This window comes from Lynx rufus, unplaced genomic scaffold (genome assembly GCF_022079265.1).
Source record: "Lynx rufus isolate CCGP_SWC_20201006 ecotype Redwood Valley unplaced genomic scaffold, mLynRuf1.p SCAF_5, whole genome shotgun sequence".
Taxonomy (NCBI): Eukaryota; Metazoa; Chordata; class Mammalia; order Carnivora; family Felidae; genus Lynx; species Lynx rufus.
The window spans coordinates 87,549,207-87,568,601 of NW_025814867.1; the positions used below are offsets into that span (position 1 = coordinate 87,549,207).

The 19,395-nt window shown below is 36.0% G+C and overlaps 1 protein-coding gene across 5 annotated transcripts in view; it reads left to right on the forward strand.

The window, feature by feature from the left end:
* Nucleotides 1-19,395, forward strand: part of LRCH3 (leucine rich repeats and calponin homology domain containing 3) — a 122,019-nt gene that overhangs the window by 59,633 nt on the left and 42,991 nt on the right. For all 5 annotated transcript variants that reach the window (XM_047099342.1, XM_047099338.1, XM_047099339.1 and 2 more), the window contains exons 5-9: nt 3,698-3,834; nt 5,018-5,127; nt 13,138-13,231; nt 14,214-14,334; nt 17,732-17,880. In XM_047099342.1, coding sequence (XP_046955298.1) covers nt 3,698-3,834; nt 5,018-5,127; nt 13,138-13,231; nt 14,214-14,334; nt 17,732-17,880 — 611 coding nt within the window. The remainder of the gene's footprint in view (nt 1-3,697; nt 3,835-5,017; nt 5,128-13,137; nt 13,232-14,213; nt 14,335-17,731; nt 17,881-19,395) is intronic.

The window sequence follows — 19,395 nt, forward strand, 5'->3', positions numbered from 1 at the left end:
ACTGTAAGCTCTGGTATATGTATTTGAGTGATAAAAATGATTATACAAATTAGGTATAATTTATCAAGCCTTCAAAATATGAATTCATGAAAGAAAAAGCTTTATAAAAGGAAATGAAAATGGGGAGAACTATTATTTTATTAGATCAGAGTATATATTTCTTTAATTTTATTATGGACAATTTCATATATAAATGAGAGCAGTGATTCATCCAACTACAGTAGTTATCAGCTCATGGCAACTCTTGTGTCATCTGTACTCCCATCCACTTTCCCTTAACTCTATCCTTTAGAAGGTATTTTCGTGACATTGGTGCTCTAGGTTCTGCTATAAAACATGACTTACAGTGTATAGTAAATATTGAATTGACTAATGATGCTTTTGCTTCATTCTAGAATCCAAATGTTAACACCAGTATGACCCAATATGATTTTTAGCTCTAACATACTAGTGTAGCTTTGACATTATGGATGTGAAAATGTCTCATAAAGTGATTTTTCAGTCTACTTTTATACACCCTACTGTAATCGCACTAGCCAAAATCCTGCTTAACTTTCCTCTCAGTCGCTTTAGCCTGGTAAACTTTTCACCTTGTATTTTCAGAGCCTTCCTCATTTCCTCTTGGGCCTGCTTTCTACCCTCTCAGGAATGTGAATGAAGGCCCTCAGCAGAGCTGAACAAAATCATGGCACAGACCTTACAACCCCAAATTTCAATCCAAGATTACCCTTCTACTCAGTAGAGTAGTAGTAGGTAGTATGTAGTGGGACTCATCTACTATGTTGATCTTTAAAAGCTTACTAACGCAATAATACTGACTTCATATAAGATCATTTAATGAAAACATTGGGATTTTAGTGAAAATGAAAATTTGGGGTTTTAGATGACAATTGCAGTCTAATAGTTTTATCATCTAATTTATTTCTCTATCTGATTTTGAAGGTGTATTCCCAAGAAAATGGTGAGTCACACAAATAATTTTAAATAGTTTTCTATTAGCTTATCTTATAATTTCAGCATATTCAGCTAAACTGAGATGGCAGGAAAGCTTTATTTCAGTAGCTATACAAGTTAGTGTGGAAGTTCATTGTAAGTGGTGGTCTCTGACATTTTACAATTTGGTAGATATTAGTGTCTTTAGTTGTATTGCCATTTTGATTTTAAATTTTAATTGTTATAAAATAGTATATCATTCAGAAAGTCAAATAATATTCAAGAAGTTTAGGGGCACCTGGATGGCTCAGTCAGTTAAGCGTCCAACTTGGCTTAGGTAATGATCTCACGGTTCATGAGTTCAAGCCCTGCATTGGGCTTTGTGCTGACAGCTCAGCTTGGAACCTGGCTCCTGCTTTGGATTCTGTGTTTCCCCCTCTCTCTGCTCCTCTTCTGCTCATGCCCTGTCTCTGTCTCTCTCTCTTAAAAATAAACAAACATTAAAAAAAATAATAATAAATTCCACTTAATTAACATACAGTGTAAGATTAGTTTCAGGTGTACAAATATAGTGATTCAACACTTCCATATAACACCAGGTGCTAACCCAAATACTAAAAAACAATTGCGGGGCGCCTGGGTGGCGCAGTCGGTTAAGCGTCCGACTTCAGCCAGGTCACGATCTCGCGGTCCGGGAGTTCGAGCCCCACGTCGGGCTCTGGGCTGATGGCTCAGAGCCTGGAGCCTGTTTCCGATTCTGTGTCTCCCTCTCTCTCTGCCCCTTCCCCGTTCATGCTCTGTCTCTCTCTGTCCCAAAGATGAATAAACATTGAAAAAAAAAAATTAAAAAAAAAAACAAAAAAAACAAAACAATTGGGCTCTGTGCTGACAGCTCAGAGCCTGGGCCTGCTTTGGATTCTCTGTCTCCCTCTCTCTCTGTTCCTCCCCTGCTCATGCTCTGTCTCTCTCTCTCTCTGTCTCCTTCAAAAATAAATAAAAACATTAAAAAAAAATTTTAAACAAATACCAAAAAAAAAAAAAAGTTTAAAATCAATAATAGCATTCCTCTGCCTCAGCTATCCCCCTCCCCAGCTTTAATGTTTAGAAGCATCTGCCTTCTCTGCCTTTGACTCTTTCCACTGGCATTTTTTGACATATTTCTAAATGATGTGCCTTTAAGAGCTTTGCTCGATTTATCCATTTTGACATTTAATGTGAGCTTCCCATTGTGGTAGATGAGGATTTCACTTCCTTACACACTATCACCATCATCCAAAAACTCTCACCTCCCTCCTATTGTCTTCCCAGTATAGTTTTATCACAACTTCTGATCAAAGCATTATTATTTACATTATTATAACTATATGAATATTGGTCCCTGCCAATTCAGTTGATGTACTAATTTCATTTTTAAAAAAATTTTTTAATGTTTGTTTATTTTTGAGAGAGACAGACAGAGCACAAGTGGGGGAGGGGCAGAGAGAGAGGGAGATACAGAATCCGAAGCAGGCTCCAGGGTCTGAGCTGTCAGCACAGAGCCCAACACGGGGCTAGAACTCACGAACGGTGAGATCATGACCTGAGCCGAAGTTGGACGCTTAACTGACTGAGCCACCCAGGCACCCTGATTTCATTTATTTTTTTTTATTGTTGTTGTTTTTCTGGAGTTAATAATTTCTTTTTTTTATTTGCTTAGTTTTTTTATATACCTATGGCTGATTCCTTCCTCTTTTTCTAGCAGAGAGAGAGAGAGAGAGAGAGAGAGACCATAATTACATAATTTTTATTACACTACATTGTTATAAGTATTCTATTATTAGTTATTCTTGTTTATTTCTTGTGCCTAATTTATAAATTAATCTTTATCATGTATACATATACAGGTATGTATCATGGTATATATAGGGAAAATCATGGTATATATAGGGTTTGGTACTAACTGGTTTCAGCATCCACTGGGGATCTTGGAACATATCCCCCATGGATAAGGGAGGGAGATTATTCAGATACTAGGGCTGGGATGGGTTGGGGTTGGGTAGGAAAGCGCTGAGGTCTCATCATTGTGTAAGACTTTCTCTTAAAGCCTTCATTTTCAACGAGCACCTCATCATCCTGACTTTCCATTGTGCCTAAACTTCCTGAGTTCAAAGCCTTCTGATTCAGTTTCACTAGAGAATAAGTTGTTGACTTCTGTGGTGATTGGAAAGGAGTAGTGCCCTAGCTACGTGAGTTGAGGTTGGGGACTTAGGCACTTGTTTTTTGTACAGATTATCATCTAATTCCTTGGTTATGCCTGTGTTTCTGTGGTATCAGCCTCTGGTTCTTTAGTTCTGTGAGTGGTCACATAGCTTGCTTTTTATTAGTATTCCCATCTGTAAGTAACTAGATTTCATTTTATAGTATCAGTTCATTGTTAAGAAAGAATGGAGATAAATACATTAAATTCACTGTATTTAATTAGAAGCTCCCATAAAACTTGTCTAGTTTTGGGGTGCCTGGGTGGCTCAGTCGGTTAGGCATCTGACTTCAGCTTGGGTCATGATCTCACAGTTCGTGGGTTCAAGCCCCACATCAGGCTCTGTGCTGACAGCTCATAGCCTGGAATCTGCTTCGGATTCTGTGTCTCCCTCTCTCTCTGCCCCTCCCCCACTCTCACTCTATCTCTCTCTGTCTCAAAAATGAATAAATGTTAAAAAAAATTTTTAAAAACTTGCCTAGTTTTGAAATATTATTAATTGTTCATTCCCATCTTATCACCCGGCAGAGCTGGCAGAGTTGCCTTTGATACGGTTCGACTTCTCCTGCAATAAAATTACAACAATCCCCGTTTGTTATCGGAACCTCAGGCACCTACAGATGATCACCCTAGATAACAATCCACTACAGTCTCCTCCTGCACAGGTAAACTATAGTGGATTTGAAGGATGTTGTGAACTTTTTTGACAAAGGGTGAACTTAAAACTTGAAGTTCTATGCATTTATCTTTTTTGTTGGAAATGAAGTTCTTTTAAAGTAAATTCACACACATAGGCATTCTTTAGAAGTCTTGAATAAATGGGATGGAGGACAGGTAATGTTTCCAGAATGTTTTTTTCCTTTCATTGAATTGACTTTTTTTTTTTTTAAGTTGAAGTGTTTTTCCTTGAAGTTTTTCTAATAAAATTTGAGTTAATTTCTTTCTAGTAAGACTTGAATGTAGCCAATGTAAATGCTAGACACAAATAAAAATATTTGGCTTTCAGAACTAAGGATTATCAGTACATTTCTTTTAAACATCATTTTTGTACCTTTTTATTTTCTAAAATCTTTAAGTTCCTCATTTAATCAATTTGGTCATTTGTTTATCAGTGGCTGATAATGAAACTAATAATAAAGTAATTATAAGGTAGTTTCATACATAGATTCCAGACATCCTATAATCTGAACAACTTCACCAGTGTGTATTTTTCACTATAGAGTTTGTACTCTACAGTTGATTCGTGGTCTTGTTCAAACCTCTGAATGGCAACTCTAAAGCTTTATGAGTAAACTTCATAACTGTAGAAGGATCTCATAATCCTAAAGAATTTATATTTTTACTTGTCAACAGAAATACAACTTTAATATTTAATCATTTCCTGCTTTTCTGTCTTACAGAAAGTAGGATTCAAAGCATAATTGTATATGATTGCTGGATTTCTAAAAGCAAAAGTTGCCAGTATAATCCATGGAGAGCAATGCTTTAAATTCCTGACTGTACCTAACTAATCAGTGTGATAAGTTTACTTGGTATTCTAGCAGTATTTATAATCATAAGTTATTTATTTTATATGTTACTGAAACTTATTCATGACTAGAAACTAAAAATGTATGTGTGTGTGTGTGTGTGTGTGTGTGTGTGTGTATATATATCACATAAACGCATAAAATAACAAATAATATGTTATAATGTAGTGTTAGATTTTTAATATCACTATATATGGTTGCTAGAAATACCTTCTATTTCTAATATACTTTAAATAAAAAGATGATTATGATTTTTAGAAAGGGATACATATATTTCAGATGAGTAATAATTTGGTTGCATTTATGTTATTTTTTTTAGATATGTATAAAAGGCAAAGTCCACATATTTAAGTACCTGAACATACAGGCTTGTAAGATTGCTCCAGATCTGCCAGATTATGATAGGAGACCCTTGGGTTTTGGCTCCTGGTGAGTATGTTCTATTTCTTTATTTAACATGTTCCATGTCACAGGGAATCAAACCGGACCATAAGTCTGCCTGAATGCTTAACTAAAAGGAAATAATCTATTTTGACACTTTTTCTCAGAATACTTGTATTAAGTAAACAGTTGATTACACAGATCTGACAAAGTGTAGTTCTAAGTCAGGGTTTCTCCATCTCAGTACTGTTGATATTTTGGGCAAGATAATTCTTTGTTGTGAGAAGCTGTCCTATAATTCAGAAGATGTTTATCAGTATTCCTGGCTTCTGTAGCACCCTCCCAAAGTGACAAACAAAAATATCTCCAGACATTGCCAAATATCCCCTGCAGGGGTTCCCAGTTGAAAACCAGTGATCTGAGTGACTGGAATGCTGACCTTGGCTCTGCTGTTAACTAGCTCTATGACTTAAAGCAACTCATTCAGACTTTTGGGGCTTCATTTTTTTCAATAGGGAATGAAGAGTTTGGATTTGATGACCATTAATAATACTTTCAGTATCTTTTAGTCTGAATCCTTTGGCTACATAACACCTGATTTAGAAGGTTATCTCCTTGGCATTCTCAGCCATCTGGAACAATCTTAAGTAGCAGGAATTAAATTCAAAAAGCCTTTAAACAGGCAAAATGGATGTCTCCATCAAGGCCTTATTCAAAAGAGATCCCCTCCAGCTTTCTCTTAGAACCTGTCGTGTTTTACATAAAAGCACAGTCCTGATGAGCTTGCTTCTCATATCCTTGTCTAAAACAGATTAACAAATTTCTGTTTGGATAGAGTTTGTAAAAGCAGGCATATTAAAAGTACAAAAAGTAATTTGAAGGAAAAAATTAAACTTAAAAAGCGACACATGTTAAAAGATTCAAGTTAATGGTTAACTCTAAGAGGAAGGAAGATTTGGTATGAAAGAGGCATCAAGGGGCTTTAAAGATATTAATGTTCCATCCTGTTTTAAAAGTTATGTCTGTTATATTCTTTTTTTAATCAATATGATACATTGCATAATTTTTTTTTTTTTCAACGTTTATTTTTTATTTTTGGGACAGAGAGAGAGACAGAGCATGAACGGGGGAGGGCCAGAGAGAGAGGGAGACACAGAATGGGAAACAGGCTCCAGGCTCTGAGCCATCAGCCCAGAGCCCGACGCGGGGCTCAAACTCACGGACCGCGAGATCGTGACCTGGCTGAAGTCGGACGCTTAACCGACTGCGCCACCCAGGCGCCCCACATTGCATAATTTTAATAAGATACTTAAAAGCAAGACACACTAAAAACATAGCAACTTGACACCAGTAGGCATATATGCAAAGAACCTTCCATATTTCAGTGATATTTTGTAATTACTATGTTATAGCACAATACAATAATTGATGCTCATAAAGAAAATGCTAAAATATATTAGACATGTCATTTCCAATAAAGGGATATAGGCATTACAGTTTAAATTTTTTTTCATCAGAAATTATTGGAATTAAATATTTAAGTGTTGATGGTGTAAAGGAGTAATCTCAAGCTATCTGAAAATTCAGAACCTGATTTCTCAAGTAAATTAAGTATTACTCCAAAGGGACTTGATCCCTGCCCTTTGCCACAGATGGTGTCTTTCTTCTTTACCATTGTATCCCTAGTTCACCTGAGTGTTTGGCACAGACAGTAGACACTCAGCAAATATTTGTTGAAGGAATTAATAGTCCGTTTGGTCACACAGATGTTATTTCCCTCCTAACCTACCTCTGCTTAAAGTCATCAAAAACAACTTTATGGTGACATTCTGGGTTTTTTTTTTTTTTTTGCTTTGGCTATTAGATTGAAGATTTACATAGACACTGTGAAGGATATTTAAAATACTAGCTCTAATCTGGTTGTTTAAGCATACAGCAATACAAGTTTTAGTATACTTATTCAAACACACAGGAGAAATTAACCAATATCATATATACCCAGGAAAGATTTCCACAAGAATATCTTAGTTCTAACACTTTTAACTCTAAGAAGACTAAAAGCAGGTATGTGATGTCAAGGAAGACAGAAAAGGTTTTGACAGATGGTAGGGATTAGGTCTGGCATACTCTGTGCTAGTCTAGGCCTCTCTTGGAGGAAGGACTTTGACAGTGGGAAGAATATGAAGGGACCCAGACCATTATTGCCAAGAATTTTAAAATTTTCTCTATTCATTATATCCTTTTCTTTCTTCATTTCTTTTTCCTCCTACCTTGGTTAATTGCTTATAACATAGAACTCTTGTCATATTTATTGAAAAAAGTTTTGTTTTTCCTATTCAAGATTTTCATTAAATGTGTTCTAGTCCTGTACTCGTGAAAGATGTACAACAAATAGGGGCACCTGGGTGGCTGAGTCAGTTAAGCATCCAACTTCGGCTCAGGTCATGATCATATGGCTCGTGGATTCAAACCCCGTGTCAGGCTTTGTGCTGACAGCTGGGAACCTGGAGTCTGCTTGGGATTCTGTGTCTCCCTCACTCTCTGCCCCTCTCCCGCCCATGCTCACTCTCTTGCTCTCTCTCTCTCTCTCTCAAAAATAAATAAAACATTAAAAAAAATAATAAAGTTCGTAATTGCTGTTTAAAAAAGAATGGAAGGGAGGGAGGGAAAGAAAAATGTACAATAAATTAACGTAGCTTTTATTTTCCCCCGTGGTGTTAATAATCTTTGGTACGGAAAAATTTTTCTCTCCTGAGCTAGTGAGTAGAAACATAAATTGCTACTGCTGCCTCTGAGATTGGAGTGTAAGGCAGTGAATGCTGTCTACTGGAGACCTGTACGTGAGGGTATGCCCAAAGACTAAGGAGGCAGCGTCCACATCTATCAGAATAATGAGCTTTGATTGAGGCCTGTAGTGCTAATTGCAGAACCTGTTTCTCTCAGCCATTCAGTTCTTAGTCTTGAGGACTAATTGATCTTGGGCTAATTTTTTTGTTTGGAGTTTTTAGAGGGAGAAAGAGCATGAGCATGGGAGAGGGGTACAAGGGGGCAGGGAGAGAGAGAGAGGGAGAGAGAAAGAAAGAGAGAGAATTCTAAGCAGGCTCTATGTTCTGCACAAAGCCCAACATAGGGCTCAGTCCCACAACCCTGGGATCATGACCCAAGCTGAAATCAAGAGTCGGACGCCCAACCGACTGAGCCACCCAGGTGCCCCTAATTTTTTTTTAATAGAAGAATCCTCATTATAATACTTTAAAAACATTAAGCTTATATATATTTAAAAAAACTGGCAAGAGACATGTATATTTGCAAAGAGATAAAAGGATTAAATCCATGGAGAAATGTATCCTAAATGGAAAGTCTAAATAGCATAATCATGTCTTGTTTTTCCAAAGGATTGGTAATTATAGATCTGATATCTCCTAATCCCTATAATAACCCCTCATTATGCTCACTGAATTAATCTGTATTCTATATTTTCCATTTTTTCTGGAGGTATGTTACTTTGTTTGTAATTGTTTCAGAATGTCCTAGAAATTATTTTATATATATATATATATATATATATATATATATGAATACATATACATATATACATATGAATAAAATACCTCCTTCAACTTCTCATGCAGCAGTGAATGGAACATTATACCTTCATGTCTCTTTTATTGAGGTAAAAATTAGTGAAACTGCATTGTAGTTAGCAGTACCTTTATTCAAATGCTGTGATGGAGTCAGAATGTCTATACTCTTGGGTACCTGTACTACTGGAAAGTTCTAGAGTTCACTTAACCCCTCTGGACTTCAGTTTCTTCAACATGATCTGTATTTACCCTGTTGATACCCTAACAGTAGTTCTGAGGATTGAATGACCTATTTCTGAAAGTGCTTGGCTGACCATAAAGTCTGTAAATATTAGGCATTATAATTACTAGCTGTCTACTATGATCTAGGACTAGTTTCGTCCTAAGAGTCCGGTCTTGCTAAAGAGAATTTTTATTAATCCTGTAGCTCTTCAGGTATTCAGTACAAATTAGATGCTGTGGTACTTTTCAAATCCTTAGATGTAACTTTCTGACTACTTGTGTGTAATATAAAAACAGCACACAATCTTCCTTAAGTCATTTTATTTCTAGATGTAAGTATTTCCAACTCTTTTAGCAAGTTGCACTGTTAGGATAACTTTTATGTTTTACAGAGTGGCACATGTATTTTTCCTTAGTGATCTATAGTGACCTGTACTTTTTTTCTGAGATGATTTTCACCAACTTTATATTACAGACTAAACATATTTATTTATTTATTTATTTATTTATTTATTTATTTATTTATGGTAATATGGCAGTGAGGAAAGACTAAGTTAAGCAGTAAGCAGGACTAAGAAAAGTCCTGCTTCTGCAGCCCCAGTAACAGGATTAATTCTCTCCAACAAGCCTGAGCTTGTTGTGAAAGCAATGATTGTCCTTTTTCCATACTCAATATTCTTAGCATCTAGAACACTGTGTCACATTCAGTAAATGTTTGGTGAACTAAACTCAAATGAAGCAGATGTAGTGACTTGTTATAACAGCAAATACTCTCTGAAGGTTATGTTCTTTATAGAAATAATAATAATAAACTTTTATTTAGTGCTTTATAATAGGATTTGTACAAATCCTTAGCTTATATTTTTTCAGTCTTTATGGCAAATCTATGAGGTAGGTGTTGTTAATCTTTCCCCCACCCCCCTTTAAGTGATGAGGAAACAGAAGTTGAGAGAAGTTAAGCAAGTTAATTAAAGTCACATAGCTAGTAAATGATGGTGCCAAGTTGCCAGTCCAGATCTGTTAAACTATAAAACTTGCTATGTTTTGTGCCCCTCACTGCACTGTAGTGACTCACAGTTCACATTCCTGCTACAGAAGAGGCATTTCCACACTTGAGTCCATGTTGTTCTAGGTGGTTTATTAGGGAGATTGGGCTTTCTGACAGGGCATCACTGGAGCCTGGCTGGCAGAACTCTGCTAGGTCTCCTGAAGGCCATATTTATATATAGGGTGACCATGTATCTTGGTTTACTTGTGACTAAGGGTTTTCCTGAGACACAGGACTCAAAGTGCTAAAACCAAGAAAATCCTGAGCCAACCTGAGAATTGGTAAACCTATATGTCTCACTTTAATCTTACCAGTTTAAGCTCTGAGCAAGAGCAAGTATGTGGAGAAGCTAAAGGTAGCAAATAAAGAAGAGAAAGAAAATGATAGCATATTGCAAAGATTCTATTAATTCTCTTTATGAAAAATTTCTCAGTAATAGTAAGCATATCTCGGCCACTTGATAGAATATATATTATGTAGAACAATATCTTCTAGAAATCTGTATTTTTTTTTTGAAAAAAATACATAATGTTTTAAAATACTGTTCAGTAGGGGCGCTTGGGTGGCTCAGTTGGTTAAGCATCTGACTCTTGATTTCGGCTCAGGTCATAACCTCATGGTTCCTGAGATCAAGCCCTGTATTGGGCTGTGCACTGACAGGACAGAGCCCGCTTGGGATTCTGTCTCTGCCTCTCTCTCTGCCTCTTTCCCTATTCTCTCTCTCTTTCTCTCTCTCAAAATAAATAAAGAAACTTAAAAATTGGACAAAGACTTGAGTAGGTATTTAACAAAGAGAGATACACCAGTGATCACTAAGCACCCCAAAAAGTGTTCAACATCATTAATCATCACGGAAATGTAAATTACAGCACAAGACATCATTACACACTCACTAGAATGACTAAATTTAAACTGACAACAGTGGAGCACCTGAGTGGCTCAGTCAGTTAGGCATCCATCCCTCCATCTCGGCTCAGATCATGATTTCATGATTTGTGAGGTCAAGCCCCGCGTCAGGCTCTGTGCTGATAGCACGGGGCCTGCTTGGGATTCTCTCTCTCCCTGTCTCTCTGCCCTCTTCTCTCTCTCTTCAAATTAAATAAACGTAAAAGAACTGACACCACCAAATGTTTATTGAGGATGTGGAGCAACCAGTGTTCTCATACGTTGCTTATAGAATTGTAAAAATGGGACATGTACTTTAACATAAGAATTTGGCAGATTTAACTGCTTTGTTGAGGTATAATATACAAATAATAAAATCTATCCATTTTAAGTGTGTGGTTCAGTGAATTTTGGCAAATGGATGCAGTCATGAAATTATCAACACAGTCAAGGTCTATAGCATTTCCATCAACCATTTTCCACTTTACAGTAGGTAACTCAACCCCAGGCAACTACTGCCCTGTGTTCTGTTGATACAGTTTTGCCTTTTCTAGAGTTTCATATAAATGGAATCAAGTATTATGTAGTGTTTGGTGTATGGCTTCTTAGCAAACTATTTTTGAGATTACTGATGTATTTTGAAATGGGCAAAAGAATGAACATTTCACAAAAAGAAGGTAAATGAATGGCCGACATGCACACAAAATGATACTCGATATCATTAGTCATTGGAGAGATACAAATTAAAACTGCAGTGAGATACCACTTTTCACCTACCATAATAGCTAAGATTAAAGATTGACAACACAAGTGTGGGCAGGTGGAACTCAAATATGTTGCTGGGTGAATGCAAAATAATATAGCTCCTTTCAAAAACAGATTGGCAATGTTTTTAAAAAGTTAAGCCTACACATAACAAATAATTTATCCATTATATTTGAAGGTAAAACCATCAAGAATTTCACTGACATGATGCTGAGCCAAAAAAAGCAAAATTAAAAAAATTACATATGATTCCATTTTTATGAGTTTTGGAATAAGTAAAACTAATTGTATTAATTTCTTATTGCTGCCATAATGAATTACCACAAATTTTGATTTTAAACACAAATTTATTATCTTACAGTTTTGTAGGTTCAAGGTCTAAATCTTGGTCTCATGAGGCTAAAATCAAAATACTGGCAGAACTTTGTTCTTCTCTGCAGGCTCTGAGTAAGATACATTTCCTTGCCTTTTTCAGCTTCTACAGAGAGGCTGTCTGCATTCCTTGACTCTTGACCGAGAGTAATCTTCAAGCCAGCATTGCATTACACTGGCCTCCTCTTCTGCCTCCCTCTTCTACTTTTAAGGACCCTTTTGATTACATTGAGCCCATTCAAATAATTCACAATAATCTCCCTATTTTAAGATCAGCTGATTAGCAGTTTTATTTTTATCTTCAATCTTAATTCCTCTTTGCCATGTAAAGTAACGTATTCATAGTTCCAGAGATTGTGTCTTGGACATCTTTGGGGACTGTTACTCTGCCTTCCATACGAATTTAAGGTGAAAAAAAATTAGAATAGTGGTTATCTCTTAGGAGCACCCTGTAGCGTGGTGAGGGGAATTGACTGGTAAGGAATGAGTGGGAATCTTCTGGCAAAGTAGAAATGTCTTATATCATGAGAGAGGTGTATATTACAAAGATGTATTCATTTGTCAAGTATGTAGCTTAAGGTGTGTGCATTTCAGTGTATATGAATTTTACCTTAAAAAGTGCTGTTAAAAATAAGAATTGAGGGAGGCATGGTGAATGGGTTAGTAGCATGGATGAAACAAGAATGGCAGTAGGTTGATATTTTTGAAGCTGGATGAGTGCTACTATATTCTTATACTGATATACATTATGCTATTCTATTTGTTTTAATTTGGAATTTTTCATATTAAAAAGTTAAAAGAATTTCCATTTGGGGCACTTGGGTGGCTCCGTCGGTTGAACGTCCGACTTCAGCTCAAGTCATGATCTCATGGTTTGTGGCTTTGAGCCCCACGTCAGCCTCTGTGCTGACAGCTCAGAGCCTGGAGCCTGTTTCAGATTCTGTGTCTCCCTCTGTCTCTCTGTTCATTCCCCGCTCACTCCGTCTCTCTTGCTCTCACAAAAATAAACAAACATTAAAAAAAAAAAAAAAACTTTTAAAGGAATGCCGATTTAGTTCTAAGGAAGTTAAATCACTAACTGGCATGAGATAATGTTTATTAGTAAAATTGCATTCGGTTTATTTCAGATGTTAATTTTAAAACCTCAAACTTCCCAGTAACAGCCAGACTCTTTTTTGGCAGCCATGAAGAAATGTACTCAGGACGCCCTTATGGAGCTCTTGATTCAGGTTTCAATAGTGTGGACAGTGGTGATAAGAGATGGTCAGGAAATGAAGTAAGTGTTTCTTCTATTCTGCGTGTTCTGACCCCTAGGAGGCAATAAAATGATGAAAATGGAAAGATTCTTAATTGAATTCAGTTTCTCATTATGTAAAATATAGAAAAGCCAAAAGAGAGGAAAAAAATCCCACAGAGAGCTACCATTCAGAAATGATATTTTGTTTCTTTGCTGTCTTTTTACCAAGTGTTTTACATGTTTGTTACTTCATTGTTTTGTATTTATAAATAGCTTAATATCCTGGAAAACGAAATAGGCTTAATATCCGGCAAATCCAAATGAGCCAATTACAACTGAAGACTAAAATTTGCCAGACTGGGTAACCTTGAGCAGAGGTGGTAGAAGGGATGCTGAGAGATGAGAAAATAGGACTACAGGCTGATGGGTAATGAGGCAAGAACCTTAGTGAAGACTATTAACATGCTCAAGATAAATAATTTTCTTAGCTAATTATATCTTTTTTCTCCTGTGTTAAATTTTATTATGCTTTCCCTCTTTAAATTAAAAGGTAGAATATTTTAGCTCTAAATTGGGCTAACTGATGAAATAAGCTTTTGTTAACAAGACTGATAACCTCCCATTTGTAACATTGTTTCACTCATCCCCAAACAAATCAACTTCAGACCACAGCCCATTTGTAACTTGGAATTACTTGTGTGTGAGTGGGTGTGTACATAATTATATCTGTATCCACACAGATATCTGTGTAGATACTTTAAATTCATGTTTATTTATAGTCATATATAATTTCTCATCTCTTTTTAATTGTAGTCGAATATACGTAACATAAAACGGACCATTTTAACCATTCTTAAGTATATTCATACTGTTGAAAAACAATCACCACCACCACTCCAGAACTTTTTTGCTGTTTCTTCTTAAATATAAATTTTAGTGAGCTTATGTTGTGTCCACGCTTTAAATACTGTGTTGTTTAAAGTTTGAAATGTGTTTAAATGTTACTGCTATTTTTTTTAAGCCTACAGATGAATTTTCAGATCTGCCTCTTCGAGTAGCAGAAATTACTAAAGAACAAAGACTACGAAGAGAAAGCCAGTACCAGGAGAATCGCAGCAGTTTAGTAGTAACAAATGGTGGAGGTAGGCATGATTCCTCGTGACAGCCAAAGCCTTTGTAATTATTCCGATTTTTTAAGTGGTCTTTTTCACATCTACTCCTTTTGTTTGTGTATTCTCTCTGTGGTCATTATTTGACCACTTCCAGGAATTCAATTCGATGTGCTTCTTGACATATACCTTTGCGTTCATCTGGAATTGTGTTCTTCAGGGGCATCTAAATCCAAGTTGTCTTTATTTTGGTATTTAAAAATTTATAATTGGAATTAATTTTTTTTAATTTGTCATTTTTTTTAATAGCTCATTAACAGTCACAGCTATTTCTACTTTGGGCTTCTGAGGCAGACTCTTGATTTTAGCATTCTATTCAATCTTGCTTTAGTTTGAATTCCCAAATCCTAAGGTTTAAATATTGAGGGCCAGCTATAATGGAGATATTATTTTGGTTTTCTAGAAATCCATTTGTAAGAGCTTTCATCTTTTTTTTTAAGCTTTTATTTGAATTCCACTTAGTTAACATACAGTATTACTATATGTTTTAGGTGTTCAGGTGTAGTTTTAGGTGTATAGTGTAGTAATTCAACACTTCCATATATCACCCTCTGCTCATCACGACAAGTGTACTTCTTAATCCCCAACACCTGTTTATCCCATCTCCCCCACCCACCTCCCCTCTGGTAACCATCAGTTTGTTCTCTGTAATTAAGAGTCTGTTTCTTAATTTCTGTCTCTCTCTCTCCCCCTTCCCCCTTTTCCCTTTGTTTTGTTTCTTAAATTTCACATATGAGTGAAATCGTATGATATTTGTCTTTGGCTTTATTTTGCTTAGCATTATACTCTGCAGCTCTATCCATGTCATTGCAGATGGCAAGGTTTCATTCTTTTTTATAGCTGAATAATATTTGATTGTGTATATATAGCACATCTCCTTTATCCATTCATCTGTCAGTGACACTTGGGCTGCTTCCGTATCTTGGCTATTGTAAATAATGCTGTAAACTATTGTAAATAATAACATAGAGAGGGAGCAAAAAATAAGACTGCTATAAACATAAACTGGGTACTGGTAAATACCCAGTAGTGCAATTGCTGGATCATAGAGTAGTTCTATTTTTAACTTTTTGAGGAACCTTCGTCCTGTTTTCCACAGTGGCTGCACCAGTTTGCATTCCCACCAAGAGTGCACAAGTGTTCCTTTTTCTCCGCATTCTTACCAACATCTGTTGTTTCTTGTGTTGTTGTTTAGCCATTCTGCCAGGTATGAGGTGATATCTCATTGTAGTTTTGATTTGCATTTTCCTGATGATAAGTGATGATGAGTATCTTTTCATGTGTCTGTTAGCCATCTGTATGTTTTCCTAAGAGCTTTCATCCTTGAATGATGATTTCAGTTAAGTGGCTTGCTCTCTTTTTGTTTCCTTACCATTTTATATTCTTTTTTACTCCTGTTACTTACCATTCCATTCACATTTTAGTAGTTTTCTTTTTAATCTTGCTTCCACATGAGCTCTCTTTCCCTTTAGTTCATTTCAGACTTAAAATAATTTTTTTTTTTAATCTATGCTGTCCAGTATGGTAGCCACTAGCTACATGTGGTTATTTGAAATAAGGCCTTTCTAAATTAAGATGTACTGTAAGTGTACATAAACCAATACAGATTGGATTATGAAGCCTTTGCATGAAAAAAAAAAGAATGTAAAATATCAGTAATACTTTCTATTGATTATATGCTGTAATAATACTTTAGATATATTGGACAAAGTAAAATATACTATTAAAACTAATATCACCTTTTTAAAATGTGGCTAGTAGATAATTTTTAACTACTTATGTGGGTTCACTTTTATGGCTTGCATTCTGTTTCTTTTGGACTGCACTGGCCTAGGTAGTATGAAAAAGTGATGTTGCTTTCTTGGGAAGTAGTCATAATGACTTAATCATTGATTTAGTTACACAAATTGTAGCACATTGAAAAAAATACATTTATGTACCTGGTTTATAATTTGGATATAGACTTGTAACCTTTTCATCCTTTTACCTATTATTATAACTCTAATAACTCAAAATTCATTTTTATATCAATTGCAGTTATGGAATTATTTAGAAATAATTGAATCTGAAAACAAATAGCTTTCTCCGAGTTCATTATTCCCAGCAACTACAACTTTTGGGCAATCTATAGAAATAGAACATCATACAGTAATGGCTGGGATTTAGTTTCTGGAGAAACTTTAGAAAGTTTAGTAGTAAGTTTTTTTTTTTCTAGTGTGCCATTTTAAATAGTTTTTAAAAGTAGTTACTTTTTGGGGTGCCTGGCTGGCTCAGTTGGTGGAGCATGAAACTCTTGATCTCAGGGTTATAGGTTTAAGCCCCACATTGAGTGTAGAGATTACTTAAAAATAAAATCATTAAAATAAGGTTACTTTTTAAACTTAAAAATAATGGAGCACTCCCAAATGTATTAGAATATATAATGATGGGGCTATATCTTACTTAAATGCCTTTTCTCACCCCAAAGCATTTTGAGAAGCAAAAATTCTCGAATGATTGCTGCTACAAACTGCTACCAAATGTCTACATTGCTGAGCTCTAGAAGATAAATTTCTAAATAAGAACATCATTGTTCTAATTGTGGACAACAGTTACAGAAAGAGAAACAGTAGTCAGTATCTGTTTCTTTATCTCTAAGTTCACTTTCCTCCTATCCTTCCTTTTGACTTGACTGTGTTAGGTTTTCTGCCTCCCAGTTCCTTGAAGATATATAATTAAGCCCCAAAGCTAAAACGTGAGGGAAAAAAATCTAAAAGAAGATGTAACTTCTCATGTTTAAAAATTCTTCTTCTCTTTGTCTCACAAACTCAAACTGTTTTGTTTAAAACAGTAAAGAGCTGGGGCGCCTGGGTGGCGCAGTCGGTTAAGCGTCCGACATCAGCCAGGTCACGATCTCGCGGTCCGTGAGTTCGAGCCCCGCGTTGGGCTCTGGGCTGACGGCTCGGAGCCTGGAGCCTGTTTCCGATTCTGTGTCTCCCTCTCTCTCTGCCCCTCCCCCGTTCATGCTCTGTCTCTCTCTGTCCCAAAAATAAATAAAAAAGCGTTGGAAAAAAAAAAAATTAAAACAGTAAAGAGCTAACCAAAAAAATAAGTAAATAAATAAATAACAATTAAAAAAATATATATATATTAGAGGTTTGTAGTCCTGTAATTACTATCAATTACTGTATTCTTTAGTGAATTAGGACTAAGATTTTTCTGGAACTTATTTTTGTGAGTGGCCATGGACTGTAAAAGAAAGGCTTACCTAATTTGCACTTCTCATTCCTCCTGCTTTCAGAGTAGAAGGTGTTAGGGAAAAAGAAAGCATACAACTGAATGTCTTCATTGGCTATTGAATTTGACTGTTGTGTGTGTGTGGTGTGGACAGTGGAACATGATCTGGATCAGATCGACTACATCGACAGCTGTACTGCAGAGGAGGAAGAAGATGAGATGAGACAGCCCAAGGGCCTGGACTCAGACAGCCTCAGTTCCCAGTTTATGGCATATATTGAACAACGGCGAATCTCTCATGAGGTACTACACACATCTAAGCCAAAATCTGTTGCTGTCCCCTAGTAAAACAGTTCATGGTGGCATAAATTTCAGTTGTATCAGTGATTTGTTGCTTTAAGCCCTAATTATTTATTTTATGATGTTCAGTTCCAATTTCATGAATTTTTCGGATTTATTGTAAAAAATCAGACAATAGTCTGAAGTAGGGGTTAGCTTTATTTTTCAAATAAAAAGACAGATTTCAGAATTTTGAAGAATGAGGAGTCCTAAGAATATCCTACACCTTTAAAGAAAGTACAAAGAATGTAATGCTTTTTCTTTGTTGTTCTTAGTGCTTTTTTATTGTTACTAACTAGTAAATCATAGTTTGATCAGTAATTAAGAATCAAACCAAACTGCTGACTTTGGAGCACATACAAACTTAACCATAGAATTTTTGTAATGTGCTTAATTGTATTGGAGCTTTTATACCAAGTCGCACAGAATATAAATTGTTTGCCATTATCGTTCTTGGGTGTCTCTTCTAGTGGAGCATTGAGTTGCCCTAGAAAACAAATAAGCATTCAGCCCACTGTAGAATCTCTGCCAATCCCCCAAGGGTCTCAGTGGAAATTGCATTCTTCAGTGTATCTAGTCAGCATAATGGAATGGCTCCACTTCAGTGTGTGTGATGTTAATGTCTGGAGTTGGTCCCAGGCTCTGAGCAGGGGTTATTTGAGAAACACTTGGGGCCTTTTTAGAGAATGATGTATTTAGCCTTTTAGAAATCGAGAATAATCACTCAAGTGGGGTGTGCTGTGGAGTGATATTATCATTCTTTAAAAAAAATCCTTCAGTCTTCCTGTCTGAAGACTTCTGGACATAGTAGTTTTGTTGGTGTTCAGAAGACACTCTTGTATGTGAAGTTGGATAAAATTGTATAAATCAAAGTCCTGCAGCCCAGAAATAGCAGTGTACCAGGTGACTAATGAAACTACGTGTGATTCAGGCCATGAACATTCTTGTTAGCGCGAAGGGCAACTGCTTTGCAAAAAAATTAAAATTAATAATGCACATTGTAATCTTAAAGGGAATTGTTTTTCTTTCATTGTGGTCTTTCTCTTTGATCATTTTATGGTAGTTAGACTGCAGAGATGAGGTATCTCTATTAAAAGTAAAAATGCCTGTTATACTACTGAAAAATTGTAGTATCATTTGTTAAAGCCATTACTATTTTGTAAAATTTTTTTTTAATTCCAGCTATACTTGTGTGGTAGTCTTTATGATTCTATGTCATAACCCTCTTTATGACTTCTGTGTCATAAGGTTTTCTACAATTTAGCACCTATAAAAATATGATGAAGCAGCATTATTTTAAAATTTTTTTTTTTTTTTCAACGTTTATTTATTTTTGGGACAGAGAGAGACAGAGCATGAACGGGGGAGGGGCAGAGAGAGAGGGAGACACAGAATCAGAAACAGGCTCCAGGCTCCGAGCCATCAGCCCAGAGCCCGACGCGGGGCTCGAACTCACGGACCGCGAGATCGTGACCTGGC